Here is a 15,866-nt window from a genome sequence, read left to right as displayed (position 1 = left end):
TGCTAATTTGGCTGCGCTGCGCACGGCGGCGTAAGGAGGCACGGGACCAAGCCCCTTCCCTGCATGCAGGAAGTAGACTTGTTTGGACGGCCGTCTACGAAGTTCGCCGGACACGGCCAGATTAGCTCGTTAAAAAGCCGACATATCTTATCATCTGGCTGGTCAGACGTCCACAAAAAAGACGCATTTATATCGAGTCATTCACACGCGGCTCTAGCTCGGAGGAGTGAGACGCCATGTAAGCTTAAACTGAGGTCTTGGGAGATGAACATAACGACATAATAAGTGACATAATAGGTGACAAAAAGTATGTTATTAATATATAAAACAACGGAACGGTCATAAAACTAAACTTTAAACGCTTGATTATGGAATAGCGCCCCCAAGAGGACTGTTGTGTAACTCTCTGAAAAAACCCGCCTTTCATTGGTCGATTCCTATTAGTTTTGCAGTTTGGTGCGTCGTTCAGGGACAACGGAGTTGAGCACAGTAATATATTAAAGAAGCTACTCTTTACGTTCGAACAAACTTAATGGCGCCTGAACACGATTTAAAAACGTAGATCCCGGAGTGTATATTGTAACACAATGCAATGTCAATATGCTTGTTATAACAAATCAAAAAATTTCCGAGCTCGTTGTGAGTCCGTGAAGGCACCACCGGTATTGATTATCCTCTCCAGTCGGCATCCCTCGGCGACACAGCTCGCAGTTGCATTGAGCGTGTGGTCAGTGGACATTATTATCATCAGGCAGCATGACAATTAGAAACACTCTGCGGGATCACGGGCAGAGATATCGACCACGGATGGCTTGTCTTAAAAAGGTACGGTTCTGCTCAGACAAAACACAGCCAGCCCTCATCTACGGGTATGGAAAACAAATCACGTATTGCGGGGGGGGACATAATCTAATTGAATCTTTTGTATAGATTATTTACTCTGACTAGCTGCCATGAGGCTGTTTGCATGGTTTTAATATTGAATGTAAATCATTGAACAGATGATTAGAAATGCATGATATGTTATCAGAATGTCATCACCTCCATAAACTGCTCACCTCCTCACAGTAATAAGGTCATACAGTTTAATAAGTATTAAGACAGGATCATTGTCAGTGAAGTGGGGCCCATGCAGAAAGAAGTTAATCCAGCGACTGGATCTTGACTCATCTCTCCCACATCACTCGCGCAGGAGGAAGGCATGTGCTCTTGACACTTTTGTGTTGATTTAGCACCAAGTTGAGGCAACATCAAAAGAAAATCAAAAGTGACACACAAAGTATCTTCATGCTAACCTGTAACATATTTAAAGTTCTGCCACTAAAAGAACCTGGAAGACATTTTCAATCTCAAACTGCCCTTGCAATCTGTTATTAAAGCAACCCGTCTAGCCCCCTCACCAGCCAGCATCCCCCACATTAGTTGTCATGGTAACCTCTCCCCCCTCCCCACAGGCGGAAAAGGTACTGCTGGAGATGCAGGATCCCAAATCGGGAGTGAAGTCTCAGCCGCAGCGACTGGTCATCACCACCATACCGCACGCTATTACTGGTGAGCACACCTACAACCCCCCCCCCCCCCCCCCACACACACACTCACTTATGAGCAGCACACACTTGATGCTGAGTGATTGTGTAATCAGCGTCTGACGGCTGAGACGCAGCGCCTTAAACTCGAGAGCTTCAGATTTTGTCGCCATGACAACCCCCCTGGACTTGTCAAAGTGAGGGGAGAAATGGAATGACGAGTAACAGACGGAAGCGAAAGAAAAGCAGACAGAAGAGGCAATTGCAGAGGGAGAATACATCGCTAATGACATTTTCTTGACTACTATTTTCTTCACTATCCTTTTTTTTGTGGGTTTTTTTTTTCGCTGCATCATATTAGCCAGAAAGGCCCACAGGCGGCCAAGGTAGTCAGCTGTCGTGTGTCAGAGGGGGGGGGTCTGGCATTTACACACATGCACACACATGTGCACGTGCGCATACTGTCAGTCAAATGATGTCATCTGAATATGTGGTCTCTAGGTGAAGACATAGTTGCGTGGCTGGCAGACAGATTCCAAATTGACACCAGAGGTCAGTTTAACGCTTTAACAACTTGGAAAGTCAACACGGGGCAAATAAACACCTGTCAAGTTTTTTTTTTTTTTTTTTGCTGTGTTCAGAGGCCAGAGGTTTGGGTTCCATGCTGGTGGCGTTGGGCTTCGTGTACCCGCTGCAGGACCACAAGCGCTTGCTGCTGAAGCCCGACGCGTCACTCTATCGCTTCCAGGTAAGTAAATGACGTGCCTTGGTTCAATCAAGGTAAATTTAGGAAAAACTGTGAGGCTTCCTTGTCATCCGCGCGCCACACTTTTCATTTCAGACGCCATACTTTTGGCCTGCACAGCAGTGGCCCGTGGAGGATACCGACTACGGTGAGTGCGATCAGGTCTAAGCACACGTCAACCAACCCTAATACGTGTGTGTACCTGCGCCGTAGCAATCTACTTGGCCAAAAGGAACATACGCAAGAAGGGGCTCTTGGAGATGCACGAGCAGGTCAGAGAGACCGAGAACGCAGCTGCTGCTGCTGCCGGAAAGGCTTACGGTTGTGTTGTCTCCGGGGCGGGGGGGTCCTCAGGAGCAGTACAACCGCCTTCACAAGTGGATGAATCATAAGTGGGACTTCATCGTGATGCAGGCGAAAGAACAGAACAGGTAGGACGCAAATGCAATCAGGCCTATTTTTATTTTTTTTTCTTCCTGAACCATATTTGGTCCCCTGAAATGCATGCACGCTGCATTATGAGGCTGCAAAAATGAAGGGTGTTGTGTGCCACCCCAGAGCCGCCAAGGAGAGGAAGAAACCGGACCGCGTGGTGTTTGACTGTCAAGAGAGGGCCTACTGGGTGGTCCACAAACCCCCGGTGAGAAACACACACACACACACAGACATACGCGCACATGCCGGCTTCATGGACACCATCCACTTGCCGAGTGGAAATAAATTGCACCTCCTTTCTTGGCGGGGAATCTCATTATCTCTCCCCACGATGCCTCGTCGCCTTCACGTCTCCTATCGGGGCCAAAAGGTCACGGCCGATTAATATTTCACGTATGAGAATGACGTCCTTGTAAGCTGATGACTTGATCGGCCGTCCACTGCGGTAACCGCTGTCCCCGAAAGGGTTAATAGCCATGTACTGTCGTTATTTTATAGCCTGGTACGGTTAGCGCCATGGACTATGGACTCGACCGGCGAATCGATCCAAACGCGGATGAGGTAACAGGTGAGTGGGTGTGAATTGTCATCAGTCAGCTTCTCTTTCGTGATGCTTTTTCTTGTTCTTTTCCTTACTCAGCCTGCTTCCTCTTTTTCTTGCCTTGTGTCTCCTGCAGGCCTTTCTCGCTGCTCATTTTCTTCTCAAGTCGTTCACTCGGTTCTTACGCGTCATTTCTGTCATCACACCCCGTGTTTTTTTTTATTTTCATTTTTTTTGGGTTCCTCCTCGCAGGTGAAAACGCCCGACTACTACGAGAGGATTGTAAGAATTTCACATCTGTTATTTTTATGGATGAATTTTTTATTTTTGGTTCTATATCTTCAATTTTCATCTCATCCTCTTTGCAGATGATCTTCACCCAGCAGTCCATCATGAGGCCCAGAGTCAAGTCGTCGGTGTCCATCGGCGCGTATGTTTGTCGTCCATATTTTCTTGTCCAATTCTGTTGTGCATGAGGACCAGCTAATAAATGTTTACTTTTTTTTTCTCCCAACAGGTTGGTGAAATATAGCGCAACCTACAACAGCCACGACCCGTTCCTCTCCAAATGTCTTCCCAGCAACCCCTGGCACACGGACGATGTCACCTACTGGACCTTGAACATGCCCAAGTCAGTACACAATCGGATAAGATTTGCACACGACTCGATGACTTTGAAATCTTTTTCCTTTTCATCGCGGCAGCGTGGAAACGCCCACCAAGATGCGCGTGGAACGCTGGACGTTTAGCTTCGGCGAGCTGCTCTCGGACGCTCGAGGGCGCGATGACTTCAGGCGCTTTCTGAAGAAAGAATTCAGCGGTATGAGGCCGGCGGCCGTCGGGTGAGACATTTTGAAAGACAAAATGGTGGCTGTTTTGACAGGTGAAAACTTGGCATTCTGGGAAGGCTGCGAGGATTTAAAGTGGGGCACGGCGGCGACCATGCGGGAGAAGGCCGAGCAGATCTATAAGTAAAGGAATTACTCGTTTTGGACTTACCGTACATTTTTTTTTCTAGTCAGGGCTGGAGAGTACTGCAATCACATTACTGATCATTGTGATCATCAGGACTTTCCTGGCCCGCGGCGCCCCAAGGTGGATCAACATCGACGGGAAGACGATGGAGATCACAGTGAACGGCCTGAAGCATCCCCATCGATACGTGCTGGATGCCGCCCAGACCCACATCTACATGCTCATGAAGAAAGTCAGTTACCGAGCGGCTCACCGAACGTTGTCGACGTTCTCCTTTTAAAGAATTCACCACTAGGCGTGGAATTGCAGGACTCGTACGGCCGCTACATGAAATCTCAGGTGTTCAAAGACACGTTGAAGAAGGCCATCTGCCCTGAGGAGCACAAGTTCACGTAGGTGGTCGGCCTCTTCTTTTGACCCAATCCCCCTCAAGCCATTTTTTAAATTTTTAATTTTTATTGACCATGTTCTCCCAGGGACGCCCAGTTAGAACAGAATGCCAAGAACCGGCGGCCCAGCCTTAGTCCCATCGTCCTCCGGCAGCGGGAGCTGGAGGAGCGAGCCAGGATGGCCGCCAACGCACCCGTCGACATCACGCAGGTCATGAGCAAACTCAGCAAGCACAAATGATGACGCTGCGTGCGTCTGTCAGCTTGGTCAGATTCGGTTCATATTCATCATGTTGAGCGGTTTAGCAAATGTATAACTTTTATTTGTTTACATTCTCTAATTATTATTTTTACAAATTGTCCACAATTAAATATAAATTGCCTTTTCCTCCACATTTAAGTTTGTAAAAACATTTACTAATGTTATTCGTATTGCAGGGTTGTCATGTAATATTTGTTGGATTCATTCAGCTGTTTTTTCCCCCTAAAATTGGGTCGTTATATTTATTAATATTCCTCTTTTTCATTAAATAATCGGTCAGTTGATGAATTATAACTAAAAAAATGAAAAATATTTCTGAAATCAATTTTATCTCTACATTTAAGAGTTTTTTTTATGAGTGGGTCATTTAATTACAATTAAACATAACATGTAACTATTCAACCTTCAATCTATTATTATTATTATTATTATAAGTAATATTTAAAGTTGACAATGAAGTATTTTAATTTTTTAAAATAAATATTTTACATGCAACTACATGTACATTCATCTAATTTAGATTATTAGGGAAACATTTTACGGATTTAAAATAATCTGAAAAATGGAAATACATATTGTTTTATTGAATTAAAAATATTCAATAAAATACACAACTTAACACACTTCATATTTTAGCCCCAAAATTTGTCGCTTCAGCTTCTGTCAGGTGAAACAAAAAAAAAAGCATCGTGTGTCGGCATCGAAAGCATCACCCACAATGTCCGTGTTATATTTTTGTACGTTGGCTTTGTTTACTATTTGTCCTACTTCCCCAAACCCACCCCGATCCATGATTCCACATGCAACTTGTACTGTCTGTGCATACATGTTATGGCAACTGTATTAAAACATCCAGCAGCACCTCATCTGTCTGTCCCGTCATTCATCCCCGCCGCCGATGTCCATCCGGCTAAGGATGACCATCTTAAGTTGCATTGTCAACCGAAGATTCTAATGATGAAAAAAAAAACGTAAGCAAAATCTTATCTTTGATTTGTGATTTTTTTTCCATTTATTCTACTGATCGACCTTGACTTCAGGCGGCCCGGTAGTCCAGTGGTTAGCACGTCGGCTTCACAGTGCAGAGGTACCGGGTTCGATTCCAGCTCCGGCCTCCCTGTGTGGAGTTTGCATGTTCTCCCCGGGCCTGCGTGGGTTTTCTCCGGGTGCTCCGGTTTCCTCCCACATTCCAAAAATATGCATGGCAGGCTGATTGAACACTCTAAATTGTCCCTAGGTGTGAGTGTGAGTGCGAATGGTTGTTCGTCTCTGTGTGCCCTGCGATTGGCTGGCAACCGATTCAGGGTGTCCCCTGCCTACTGCCCGGAGACAGCTGGGATAGGCTCCAGCACCCCCCGCGACCCTAATGAGGATCAAGCGGCTCGGAAGATGAATGAATGAATGAATGACCTTGACTTCAGTACCACCTGTAAGATGTTGTATCCATGTCCTGATAGTCTTCCATGCGTTATCCGTGCAATGGCCCTCTGTTGTTTTTCAGCCATGTTGTTAGTGCAAACAGTGCACATCCACAAGGACACGCTTTGGCCTGCTAAAAAAAAATAAATACAAAAATTAATAAATAATGAAATGATCAGCCCTATTTCTTTCCATTTTAAAAATAGCAACCTCTGTAACCTATTTTTGTTTTTCATCCCACAGCTGTGCCGCTTCACCACCCCGGTGCCGCACCTGGCGGTGTACTCCGGCCTGGTCGACTCCCCCTCCGCCAACCCCTCGTCCTCCCTGGCCGTCCTCGCCCCTTGTCCGTCCCCGATCAGCGTAACCCCGGACAGCACCTCTGCCTCCGAGCGGAGGGCGGAAGCCGGGGGCAAGGCGGAGCAAGATGGTGAGGCCTCGCGGGCACCCGGCTCGACGTGCAAGTCGAGGGTGGCTCTCTCGCTGCGGCGGCTGCTGAGGCGGGGCTGCGGGGTGGGCGGCGGCCCCTCCGATGTCTTCGCCAGCCTGTCGCCCAAGTGCCAATCGGCCGCCGGGGCCAGTGGACGCATTCGGCCAATTAGTCCGGACGCCTCCAGCCAGGCCCCGCCACGGAGGATTGGCAAGTGAGTGTAAAGCATTTACAAAGCAGATTTTTGTCAGAGATAGATTTGGGAAGTTTACGTGCATCTCTGATGAAAAAAAATATATTTTTAACTACAAAAACGTTGAGTAATGACTTCATTGAATTGAATAAAACAGTTTTTGCCACAATTTTTTTGCTTAATCTCAATGCACACTCTCCTACTTCTGGTGTGCATGCCTTAGCCACAAGGGGGCAGTATAATACATTCATGCCCGCCAGTAGCGCAACTAACTCCCGTGTGTAATTGATGCCCATTATGAAAAAAAAAGTTGATAAATTTGCCTGTCAGCATTTTCAATGAAAAAAAAAGAAGAGTGATCGATTCAAGCCCGTCTGCGTCCTGCAGCTTTTTCCAGATCAAGGTGGACATCCCCCCAGAGTGTCGGATCTACCCCATTGAATCCGAGGATGAAGACGAGGAGAACCGAGCCTCCTCCCAGGGAGCTTGGGGGACCAAGGAAATCATCTGCCCTTGGGAGAGCCTCACCCCTCACAACGGGACTGGCTAAAAGAAACAAACCCCCCCCAAAAAAAGGTACCGAAAGGATTTTTTTTCTATCAGCCGTCTTTGTAACATGCCACCCTAAATGGGATCAAACTTCCCATATCTGCAGTTTGAACGTCTGAAAAGCTTTTTAAAGTGAATTGTAGCGTTCACATTCAAACCTCATTCAGAGTAGCCCCACTGCAGTCTTATTGATGATTGTACGCCTTATTTAGTTTTTGCCTTACACCGACTAATAATGTCAATTGAAAAACAAACATACTGTATGGAACGAGGAAATGATAAATCGCCAAAGATGACATTTGGACTGAGCCCTTCGGTGTTAAATTTCTTTATTTTGTAATGTCGTTGCCGTCAATTGAAAAACGTTTTTTCTTTTTATAACTTTCATCTAATGTATATGGTGGGTGGTTCTGGAATGTACACCGGTATATGGAGACGGGTTCTTGTGTACGTGAAGATATCGTTTTAGCAGCACCTCGTTTTGTATGTGACGCTGTTTTTGTATTATAGCGATGTTTCGGTGCTCGGCGTGAGCAACGCTTGTTTGAACATGTTTACATATTTAAGAATGTGAATTTTTATGTCAAAATTGTGTTGGTGCTGGGCGGGCAGATTCCACAAATTGCTTCAAGTGCCTCAATGATGAGCACGCGAATAAATGACTCGTGTGTTAAGCTGAGACCTGTCATGGCCATGTGTGTTTTATTCACTAGGAAACAAAATATAGAAGTTCATTCATTCATTCATTCATCTTCCTAACCGCTTGATCCTCACTAGGGTCGCGGGGGGTGCTGGAGCCTATCCCAGCTGTCTCCGGGCAGTAGGCGGGGGACACCCTGAATCGGTTGCCAGCCAATCGCAGGGCAAAATATAGAAGTGTTCCGCTTAATAGTTTTAAGTTGTAATATCACCATCCACCACTGGATGGCAGACATGGCTTAGTTGCTCTTGTACTGGGTTTTCCTTATACACACTGATTTTTTTTTTTTTTTTTTTTGGAGAATTAGGAGTAACATCCGGGACAAATACCTCAGGAATAATAAAAATAAGTTGATTTTTGTTCTAAAAAAAAAAAATCACGATTTCTTGGTTAGTTTACGGTTCAGCAACTGTACATGAGTGTGTAAAAAACAGTTTGCCAGCCTTGTCGGCTGTGACCGTCCCACTTGTGGCGTTAGTCTACCCCTGCTGATTGTGTCCTCCCGCTGTCAACAAAATCACTGATGCTGGAGTTCTACGTGGCACACCCAAACAGCATCAGGATGTTGTTGTCAGAAGTGAGCAACGGGCCATCTTTGCCTCCCTAGTCATAAGATAGCAAAAGATTCTGCAACGAAAGAGAGAATGGACAATGAGAGCTTGTCGCCAAGCAACAAGTATGCCATTTCTGTTTCGACATGATGCGGCTTGTTCACGCTGTGTTTGGAATTTGACTCATGACGGATGGGGTCCCGTCTCGGTTTGCTCAGAATCTGATACAGCTTGACAGGGGTCTTGCTTCCAAATCTCACATGGGCGAGACGAGAGAGACATCTTCGGTTTCAATTTGACTGACAGGAAGTGCGGAAGACTAATTATTACTCACAGCACTGTAGATGCTAATCAGCCATAAAAAAGAATGGCCAGAAAACTGCACACCACTGCATGAACCTCGGCAGTAAATAACAAGCAAAAATTGTTTATTAACTAAGTGTTCATACCTGTGCTTGTTCCCATGATATGCTGATAACTCCGAGTCCCAAAACAACCAGTGGACCACTCCCCAACTTGGCAAGTGTCTCCTCTTCAATCCAACTGTGCAACCACTAACTCCGAACGCTTCATACACGCCGAGAACCGAAAATGCAATTGCAACCCATCCCTCTCTGCCTCAGTCCCATCCCCCCATTTTCCTGCCTCTCATCCATCACACAGGAAACCCGGTCTTCCTGAAAACAAGCCCGGGAGTAAGGAAAGGCACAAGGCCGAGGGTGGGCTGCGGGGGCGCAGATGTGCGCAAAGGATGTTTTTGTCGTTGCTCCACTCCTCGGCCAGTCGCGGGTCTCACCCGTAGGCCCATCCTGAGGAAACGGGGGTGGCGTCACCATGTGGCCGAGCCAAACACCCTCACGTGGTGCATGTGTGATACCGTAACGTCCGCTTCACTCCAGGGTCCCCCCCCCCTGTATGCTGGATGTGACAACTAAATAATCGCCATCGTGTTTTTGCGTACACACGAGCTCAGTGGCGAAAATAGTCGCGTCAGAATAATTGCAGGCCACATGTCGACATGCTATTAACATTTTATATACGGAGATGAGAGATTCAAACCCTGAACCTCAGACCGGCAGACCACATGCTAACCAGCGGACCACCGTGCTGCCCGCTGAAGGTACAAACTTTTATTTTCTGCTACTCATATGTATGATGCATCACATGATAATCATTTCTCGCTTCTCAAAAACAACAAATGTTGTCTTGAAAAGTGACCCTTTATAATATTTTACATTTTAAACACAAAATGATGACATCATTAAATGGAATGGTTCATTAAATGTGTGTTGTGCTGCTTCTTTTGGTGCATGCCTTGGCCACCGGAGGGCAGCACTGCAGAAGAACGGATAAACACGGAGAGGGAGGATATGTTATGACCCAAGTCTTTCTTCACTGAGGACAAAGAATATATGCCGGTGAGTATTATGTTCTCTCTCTCTGTGTCATTTTTTGTTCGAAGCTGTTACATAGCCCTGACATAGAGATGCTATTCGTCAGCCCATCTATGGTGTTTCCCATGATGTCTTAGCATTAAGCTAGCGAGCTGAAAGCAAAGTTATGAGGTTGTTTTCAAACCCCCAATGTAATTTTGCCCTTTTTTTTTTAATGGTGAGTTTGACAGTCGACTTAAACCAGGAGTTCTAAGTTCAAATCTGTGAGGCAGATGTGCCGCACTACGGTTGCGACCATGCTTCCATATGCTAAATGTAGCATGTGGGAGGGACAAGAAGACATTTCCACGGAGTTGGGCCTGATAGTGACCGAAGCCCGGATAAAAACAGGATGTTTATAACTCATGGAAATGCTGCGTGGAGGAATAAGAGGATGGCAAGGAGCCAGTGAATGATGTTGCAGGGAAATGTTTGCGTCTCTCCATAAGCACTGTGCATATAATATACGTCCTTCTTATATACAGGACTCCTTGTCCATATTTGGAAAAAGTTCAGACTTGAGATGTGCTTCTGACTTTCGGATTGTGAAGGCGACTGACCAGCCGCCTCCGCTTTGAGACTTCCACCTTGTTGGTTGGAACAAGCCCGTACGTTGAATAACGTCTGAAGTGGTCACAGGTGCGAGTGGCAGCGGACAGAAGGACGCTGGTGGTTTCTGACACCCAGTGGGGGGGGTGAAGCCTATCCACCACGCCGCTTTGTTTCTTTCCGCGCATCAGCCGTCGCACATCAAACCGCGGTGGCCGCTCACTTGGACCACAACAATCGCCGTCGTCATGGCCATCACCGACGTTCTAGCCCTCTCGGACATTACCTCGGCTCTAAACGCGTGTAAAGGTCAGAGCTTTTCATTTTCTTTTTTGGTCTGGGGTTAGATAGACCAAGATTCCAAGCTTGATTATTATTTTTTTTCTTCCAGCAAAGGATTCTTTTTACCCAAAGATGTTTTTCAAAGCGGTGGGTCTATCGAAAAAGACTCCAACAGAGATAGAGAAGGTGTTTAACATCTTGGACCAGGACAAAAGTGGCTTCATTGAGCAGGATGAGCTACAGTTGAGTTTGTCGATTTTTTTTTTAATAATTTTTTTTCAGGCTTGACTTTGCCTTCTTATCATTTCATAAGAAACACATTGATGACTTTGCCGTTAGACTCTTCTTGCAGAACTTCTCCAAAGGAGCCAGGACGCTGACTGCCGCTGAGACCAGAGGCTTCCTGCTCGAAGGCGACTCCGACGGTGACGGCAAGATTGGCTGGGAAGGTCGGTGAAGATTTGTTTCAACTTAAATAATACCCACTACGCATAAATAGCCAATTATATAACCAAATGTGACATGCTTACTGGATTTTTACCATTTCATAGCAAGATAACTCATTCAAGGTTTCTGCCAGCAAAGGAAAAACATTTTCTTGCTTTGGCCTGAGCACAAAAATGTGAATGCAACTATTCTAAATAACGTGTCCTTTATTTTTCCTCTTTGTTCCATATTTCAGAGTTTTCTGCACTGGTCAAGTCTTCCTAAGAGCAGCCTTACGTCTCCGGTTTATTGGATGTTCGTCATCTCAGGGTGGATGTGAACTAGCAACAGTAAACAAGAGCGTGTATGCGAGTAGATTAGAAAAGCATTCCAAGTAGTGTCTTCAAAAAAACAAAATGGATGCTCTCTGTTACAGTACGTTTCGTTCGCTATATTGGTTCTAAATAAAGACACTTCCTCAAAAATCACGTGTTTGTCATTCTGTAAGCTTCAGTTTAACAGAGTTTTGATTCTGCATGTATCCAGGCTCCGATGACATTTCGCAGGTGCCATGTCCGTCGTGATTGCTTTTAGCGTCTATCACCACAAGGTGGCGCTGCTGCTCCAATCTGCTTTCACTCAGGTCTTCGAGGGCCTTTTGATTTCATCAAAACTGATAGTTTCCACACTAAATATCGATAACACCTGACCGTTAATTAATTGAACACAAACACTTGTGGCGCGGAACGAACAGCAATGCTGACACAGCAGACCGCAGATGAAAAAAAAACATGGAGAAATAATGACCTTTATTCCCTTGTGTTTGACAGAAATGCTGACTGAAACCACCAGAGATGATGCTGCCATAGCAGAGGAAACCCATTGGTGCGAAAGTAGCTGGTTGTCAAGGTAACCGGGTGTAATTATGTATTTTTAAAAAAAAAGATGCAAAGAACTTGAATCTGGCCGGCCTGCAGCCACTGAATAATTCCTAGCTGGGGGGGAAAAATATGTTTGTATGGACTTGTGAAATGTGCATAAATAATAATCTTGTGCACTTGTGAGTAACCATCAAATTCCATTGTTGACCTCACATAGATGAATGAATTTATAGGAAATAAAATACCATTACCATTTTCATCATAACCTCCCTCATTCATTTTTAATTACAGATTTATTCAAATTAAAACTTGTATCATAAATTTCATTGATTCATTTATTTACCTTTTTTAGGCGTAGTCCCTCATTCCTTCCTCACCAGCTCATCTCACCCCCTTTCCCCATCATCTGTCTATTTTTTTAAAAAAAAAATCAAACATGGCCCTTGAGCACAATAGTTCCCACCCCTGTGAGACAGCTTAAAGCACCTTGAATAAATGCGAAATGTGTGTAATCTCTCATGTGCACTCGCGGGGTGAGCAAACGCAGGGAGGGGAGGCTGTAGAAGGGGGGAAGAGAGAACGACAGCACAGAAAACTTGATTGGATAAAAAAAAAAATCCTACACACGTCATAGCTGAAAGGAACAGTGAGCGCAGCTATAAAAAGTTTATCGGGCAGGTAGAGCAACACGAACTCGGCTTGGGGGAACATCTGATATCCCGCAGTGGAAATTCAAGCAGAGTCTATAAAAGTGAGGCGGCTATCAGAGGACTCACCACGACGACTCTTTTAAACTGCGGTTGTTTTGGAACCTGAGAGGACACCCGGCATACAGAGGTGAGTCACGCATCTGTCCAAAAAATTCTAATCTTTTGCAGCATCCGCATCACAATAGACTGTGCAGGTCATCCAACACCACAAAAAAATATATACCGGTACATAATATACTGTATATCGAGACAAGCTTGTTCTCTGTCGGCCAGCGGGTACTTTGTGTCAGAGCCTTTGGCTTGCTTCAAGCACTCTTACCTTAAAAGTCTAAATAACTTTATAATTTCAAATTGCCTTACGAGTAAGTGAATCAGAAATACTCTAATTTTATTTTTTTCATATAATAATAATAATTTAAAAAATCCTGATGTAGGTTATCATTATTTGTGCATGAAAGGGTCATTCTTTTTGTAGCGTGTGTGTATATTTGTTGATACGTAAAAGTATGTTCTCGTTTCATTATTTTTTTTATGCCTTTGTCGATTTACATTTCATGATTTTGTGTTGTTGTCGCACATTGTTGAAAGATCTTTAAGACTGTACCTTGACCCTGCTGAAACAACGAAGCAATCTGTAACCAAAAGGCCCCACGCGTGACAATGTAATCAATAAGCCTGCTTAGTCAGGCATATGATGAAGTCATAATATCAGTGGGACCGCATGAGAGCCTAAAAATCGATCAATGGAAGAAAAGGAGTCTGACTCTGGCCCAAAATGGGAACGCTTGAAGTAGGCGAGAAAACCCAGTGTCTACTTTCTTTTTTTTCACTCCGCAGAACCAGCATGTCCCTCACCTCCATCCTCTCGGCCGAAGACATTGAAAACGCTGTGAAAGACTGTCAAGGTAACACCCATCCTGCCAAACTATACATAATATGCGTCAGATCAATTTGCGATTTCCATCACCTCAAGCAGAGGTCAAGACAAGGTTTGTAATCTTTTCTTGGGCTGCGTTCATTTCACTTTTTTACCCTCTTATCTGCACCTCCGGATGATTGCAACATCCCGTCTGTTTTAGTGCTTGCATGACTTTGCTCAATTTAAAAAAAAAAAAATCTGCAGCCACATGCATTTTTAATCTCACCTCATTGGGCTTCTCCCTCAAACAATTTCACATAAAGCAGTGGTGCCTCGACTTACAAGTGACCCGTTCTACGAGTCGGCTGATATTTTTTCTGCTTTGACTTTTGAGCCAAAATTTAAGTTGCGACCGCTTAGATGTTGCGGCGAATTTCATAACAAAGCAGCCGATCGGCAGGTCACCGAGTCCCACTTGAATCTTACGGTCGAATGGAACGAAGAGCAAAGAGAGCTTCACATTGTGAACTGAGTTGTGGTTTACAAAAGCCCGCTATCTTAATGCTAACGCATAATGGGAATAATCATAGACAGGCTAACAAAACTAGCATTGGAATCCCGGTAGTTCTCAACTTTTAAAACGATTCTATTTGAACACAAATGGGAGCAACACACAAACAACATGACGACAGTCACAGGCATATATTCTTTATCCTCTGCCAAAAAATCACCTAATTACTGCAGTGAATTCTTTACATTCTGTTTAATTATGATACTGTATTACTGTATGTTTTTTTTTCTGCAGCTCCAGACTCATTCTGCCACAAGAAGTTCTTTGGACTATGTGGCCTCTCCTCCAAGACGCCTCAGGAGGTCCAGAATGTCTTCCAGATCCTCGATGAGGACAACAGCGGCTACCTGGAGGAGTCGGAGCTCAAGTTGGACATTTCATTGTTTTTTTTCTTTTCAGTTTATTTATTTCAACCTCTCTAAGGGTAAAATGTCACAGTGTGCATGACAGACAGATTAAGACCGAGCGACCAACTCGCACATCTGTATTAAAGCCTTCCCTTTGTAATCCACGTGGATTATCATGATTTTAAGTGTTATTGTGGCATTTGTGTTACATAATTCACCTTTTGTTGTACTACAATTTGCCCCCCCACTCCCCCGCCAAAAAATGGTGTGTCCTCATGATTTGCTGTAATATAGATGCAATGCATCTTGTATGCAACTGAGCGACCTTTGTGTTTGTGCAGGTTTTTCCTGCAGCGGTTCGTCCCTGGAGCGAGAACGCTGACCGAGGCTGAAACCAAAAGCTTCATCTCGGCAGCGGATGACGACAGCGATGGCAGGATCGGAGCAGAGGGTCAGTATCTGATTTCCTGCAGCTCAACCGGGCATCTGATGCGAGGAGAACACTTTTTTTTTCCCCTGCAGGTTGCGATTCTGACGCACTGAGGTTGAACTAAAGCTTGCAAATTATTTATGATGTTGGACAAATTTGTATCTGCGGTACGGTTTTGTGTGTTTTGTTAAATAAAATATACAGATTTTATTTGGAGTGAATTCTTTTTTTCTTCAGTGCCATTGAAATCACTTGGAACATGTTCAGTGCACACGATTGACAGCAGGACATTTTAATTGGGATAATTTTTAACTATCAATGCAAATATCTATATATATATATATATATCTTCACAATGTTAAATACTGTGTCTGTTTAGAGTTCCAGATGATTGTCCTGTCCTGAGGCCTCCATGGATCAGTTCTTACTTCCATTTCCACTGATTTTTTTTGGATTTCTTTTCGTTGGCTTGTATTCCAGTGGACATTCTTTTTTTTTTTTAATGTTCTGCTCTGCTCTCATTAATGGACAATAACAATAAAGGTCCTTCTAACCTGTGACAATGAAAGAAATAAAGTGTGTGGCCTCTCTGTTTTATGAAATAAAGTTGGCAAAAATAGTTACATTTAGTCAAGCACCTTATAACATAACTATTCCATAATT

The 15,866-nt window shown here is 44.5% G+C and overlaps 3 protein-coding genes and 2 long non-coding RNA genes across 12 annotated transcripts; 3 read left to right on the top strand and 2 right to left on the bottom strand.

The window, feature by feature from the left end:
• The first annotated feature begins 567 nt into the window (after positions 1-567).
• LOC127603405 (regulator of G-protein signaling 9-like) lies at positions 568-7,477 on the top strand. 8 transcript variants are annotated; one of them, XM_052069648.1, is made up of 19 exons: positions 568-825; positions 1,455-1,551; positions 2,028-2,078; positions 2,168-2,274; positions 2,368-2,419; positions 2,485-2,543; positions 2,626-2,702; positions 2,830-2,911; positions 3,205-3,267; positions 3,500-3,529; positions 3,616-3,677; positions 3,765-3,878; positions 3,952-4,067; positions 4,131-4,218; positions 4,316-4,454; positions 4,532-4,614; positions 4,699-4,822; positions 6,536-6,936; positions 7,303-7,477. In XM_052069648.1, the coding sequence occupies exons 1-19, from the start codon at positions 757-759 to the stop codon at positions 7,463-7,465; spliced, it is 1,977 nt and encodes a 658-aa protein (XP_051925608.1). In that variant the 5' UTR covers positions 568-756; the 3' UTR covers positions 7,466-7,477. The 8 variants fall into 8 exon arrangements, with proteins under 8 accessions (XP_051925608.1, XP_051925607.1, XP_051925606.1 ...); XM_052069647.1 differs by having other exon boundaries at positions 3,205-3,274; positions 3,616-3,673; XM_052069646.1 differs by having other exon boundaries at positions 3,205-3,274; positions 3,384-3,529.
• On the bottom strand, positions 5,437-6,542 carry LOC127603497 (uncharacterized). The gene is made up of 2 exons (XR_007963080.1): positions 6,284-6,542; positions 5,437-5,902 (listed from the first exon to the last, which is right to left on the bottom strand). It is a non-coding gene; the product is annotated as an uncharacterized LOC127603497 (long non-coding RNA).
• Positions 7,478-8,533: 1,056 nt separating the features above from the next.
• On the bottom strand, positions 8,534-9,298 carry LOC127603494 (uncharacterized). The gene is made up of 2 exons (XR_007963077.1): positions 9,165-9,298; positions 8,534-8,791 (listed from the first exon to the last, which is right to left on the bottom strand). It is a non-coding gene; the product is annotated as an uncharacterized LOC127603494 (long non-coding RNA).
• Positions 9,299-9,644: 346 nt separating this feature from the next.
• On the top strand, positions 9,645-11,890 carry LOC127603478 (parvalbumin, thymic-like). Its single transcript, XM_052069791.1, has 6 exons — positions 9,645-9,835; positions 10,049-10,133; positions 10,889-11,006; positions 11,089-11,221; positions 11,319-11,428; positions 11,662-11,890. The coding sequence occupies exons 2-6, from the start codon at positions 10,128-10,130 to the stop codon at positions 11,688-11,690; spliced, it is 396 nt and encodes a 131-aa protein (XP_051925751.1). The 5' UTR covers positions 9,645-9,835; positions 10,049-10,127; the 3' UTR covers positions 11,691-11,890.
• A 915-nt stretch (positions 11,891-12,805) lies between these two features.
• On the top strand, positions 12,806-15,779 carry pvalb9 (parvalbumin 9). Its single transcript, XM_052069794.1, has 5 exons — positions 12,806-13,123; positions 13,834-13,901; positions 14,661-14,793; positions 15,115-15,224; positions 15,583-15,779. Exons 2-5 carry the CDS (start codon positions 13,841-13,843, stop codon positions 15,606-15,608), a joined length of 330 nt encoding a protein of 109 aa, XP_051925754.1. The 5' UTR covers positions 12,806-13,123; positions 13,834-13,840; the 3' UTR covers positions 15,609-15,779.
• The last annotated feature ends 87 nt before the right edge of the window (positions 15,780-15,866 follow it).

The sequence above is a fragment of the Hippocampus zosterae genome, chromosome 7 (genome assembly GCF_025434085.1).
Source record: "Hippocampus zosterae strain Florida chromosome 7, ASM2543408v3, whole genome shotgun sequence".
NCBI classification, from domain to species: domain Eukaryota; kingdom Metazoa; phylum Chordata; class Actinopteri; order Syngnathiformes; family Syngnathidae; genus Hippocampus; species Hippocampus zosterae.
The sequence above is the reverse complement of the archived record's forward strand: the minus strand, read 5'-3'. Positions and strand labels throughout refer to the sequence as shown.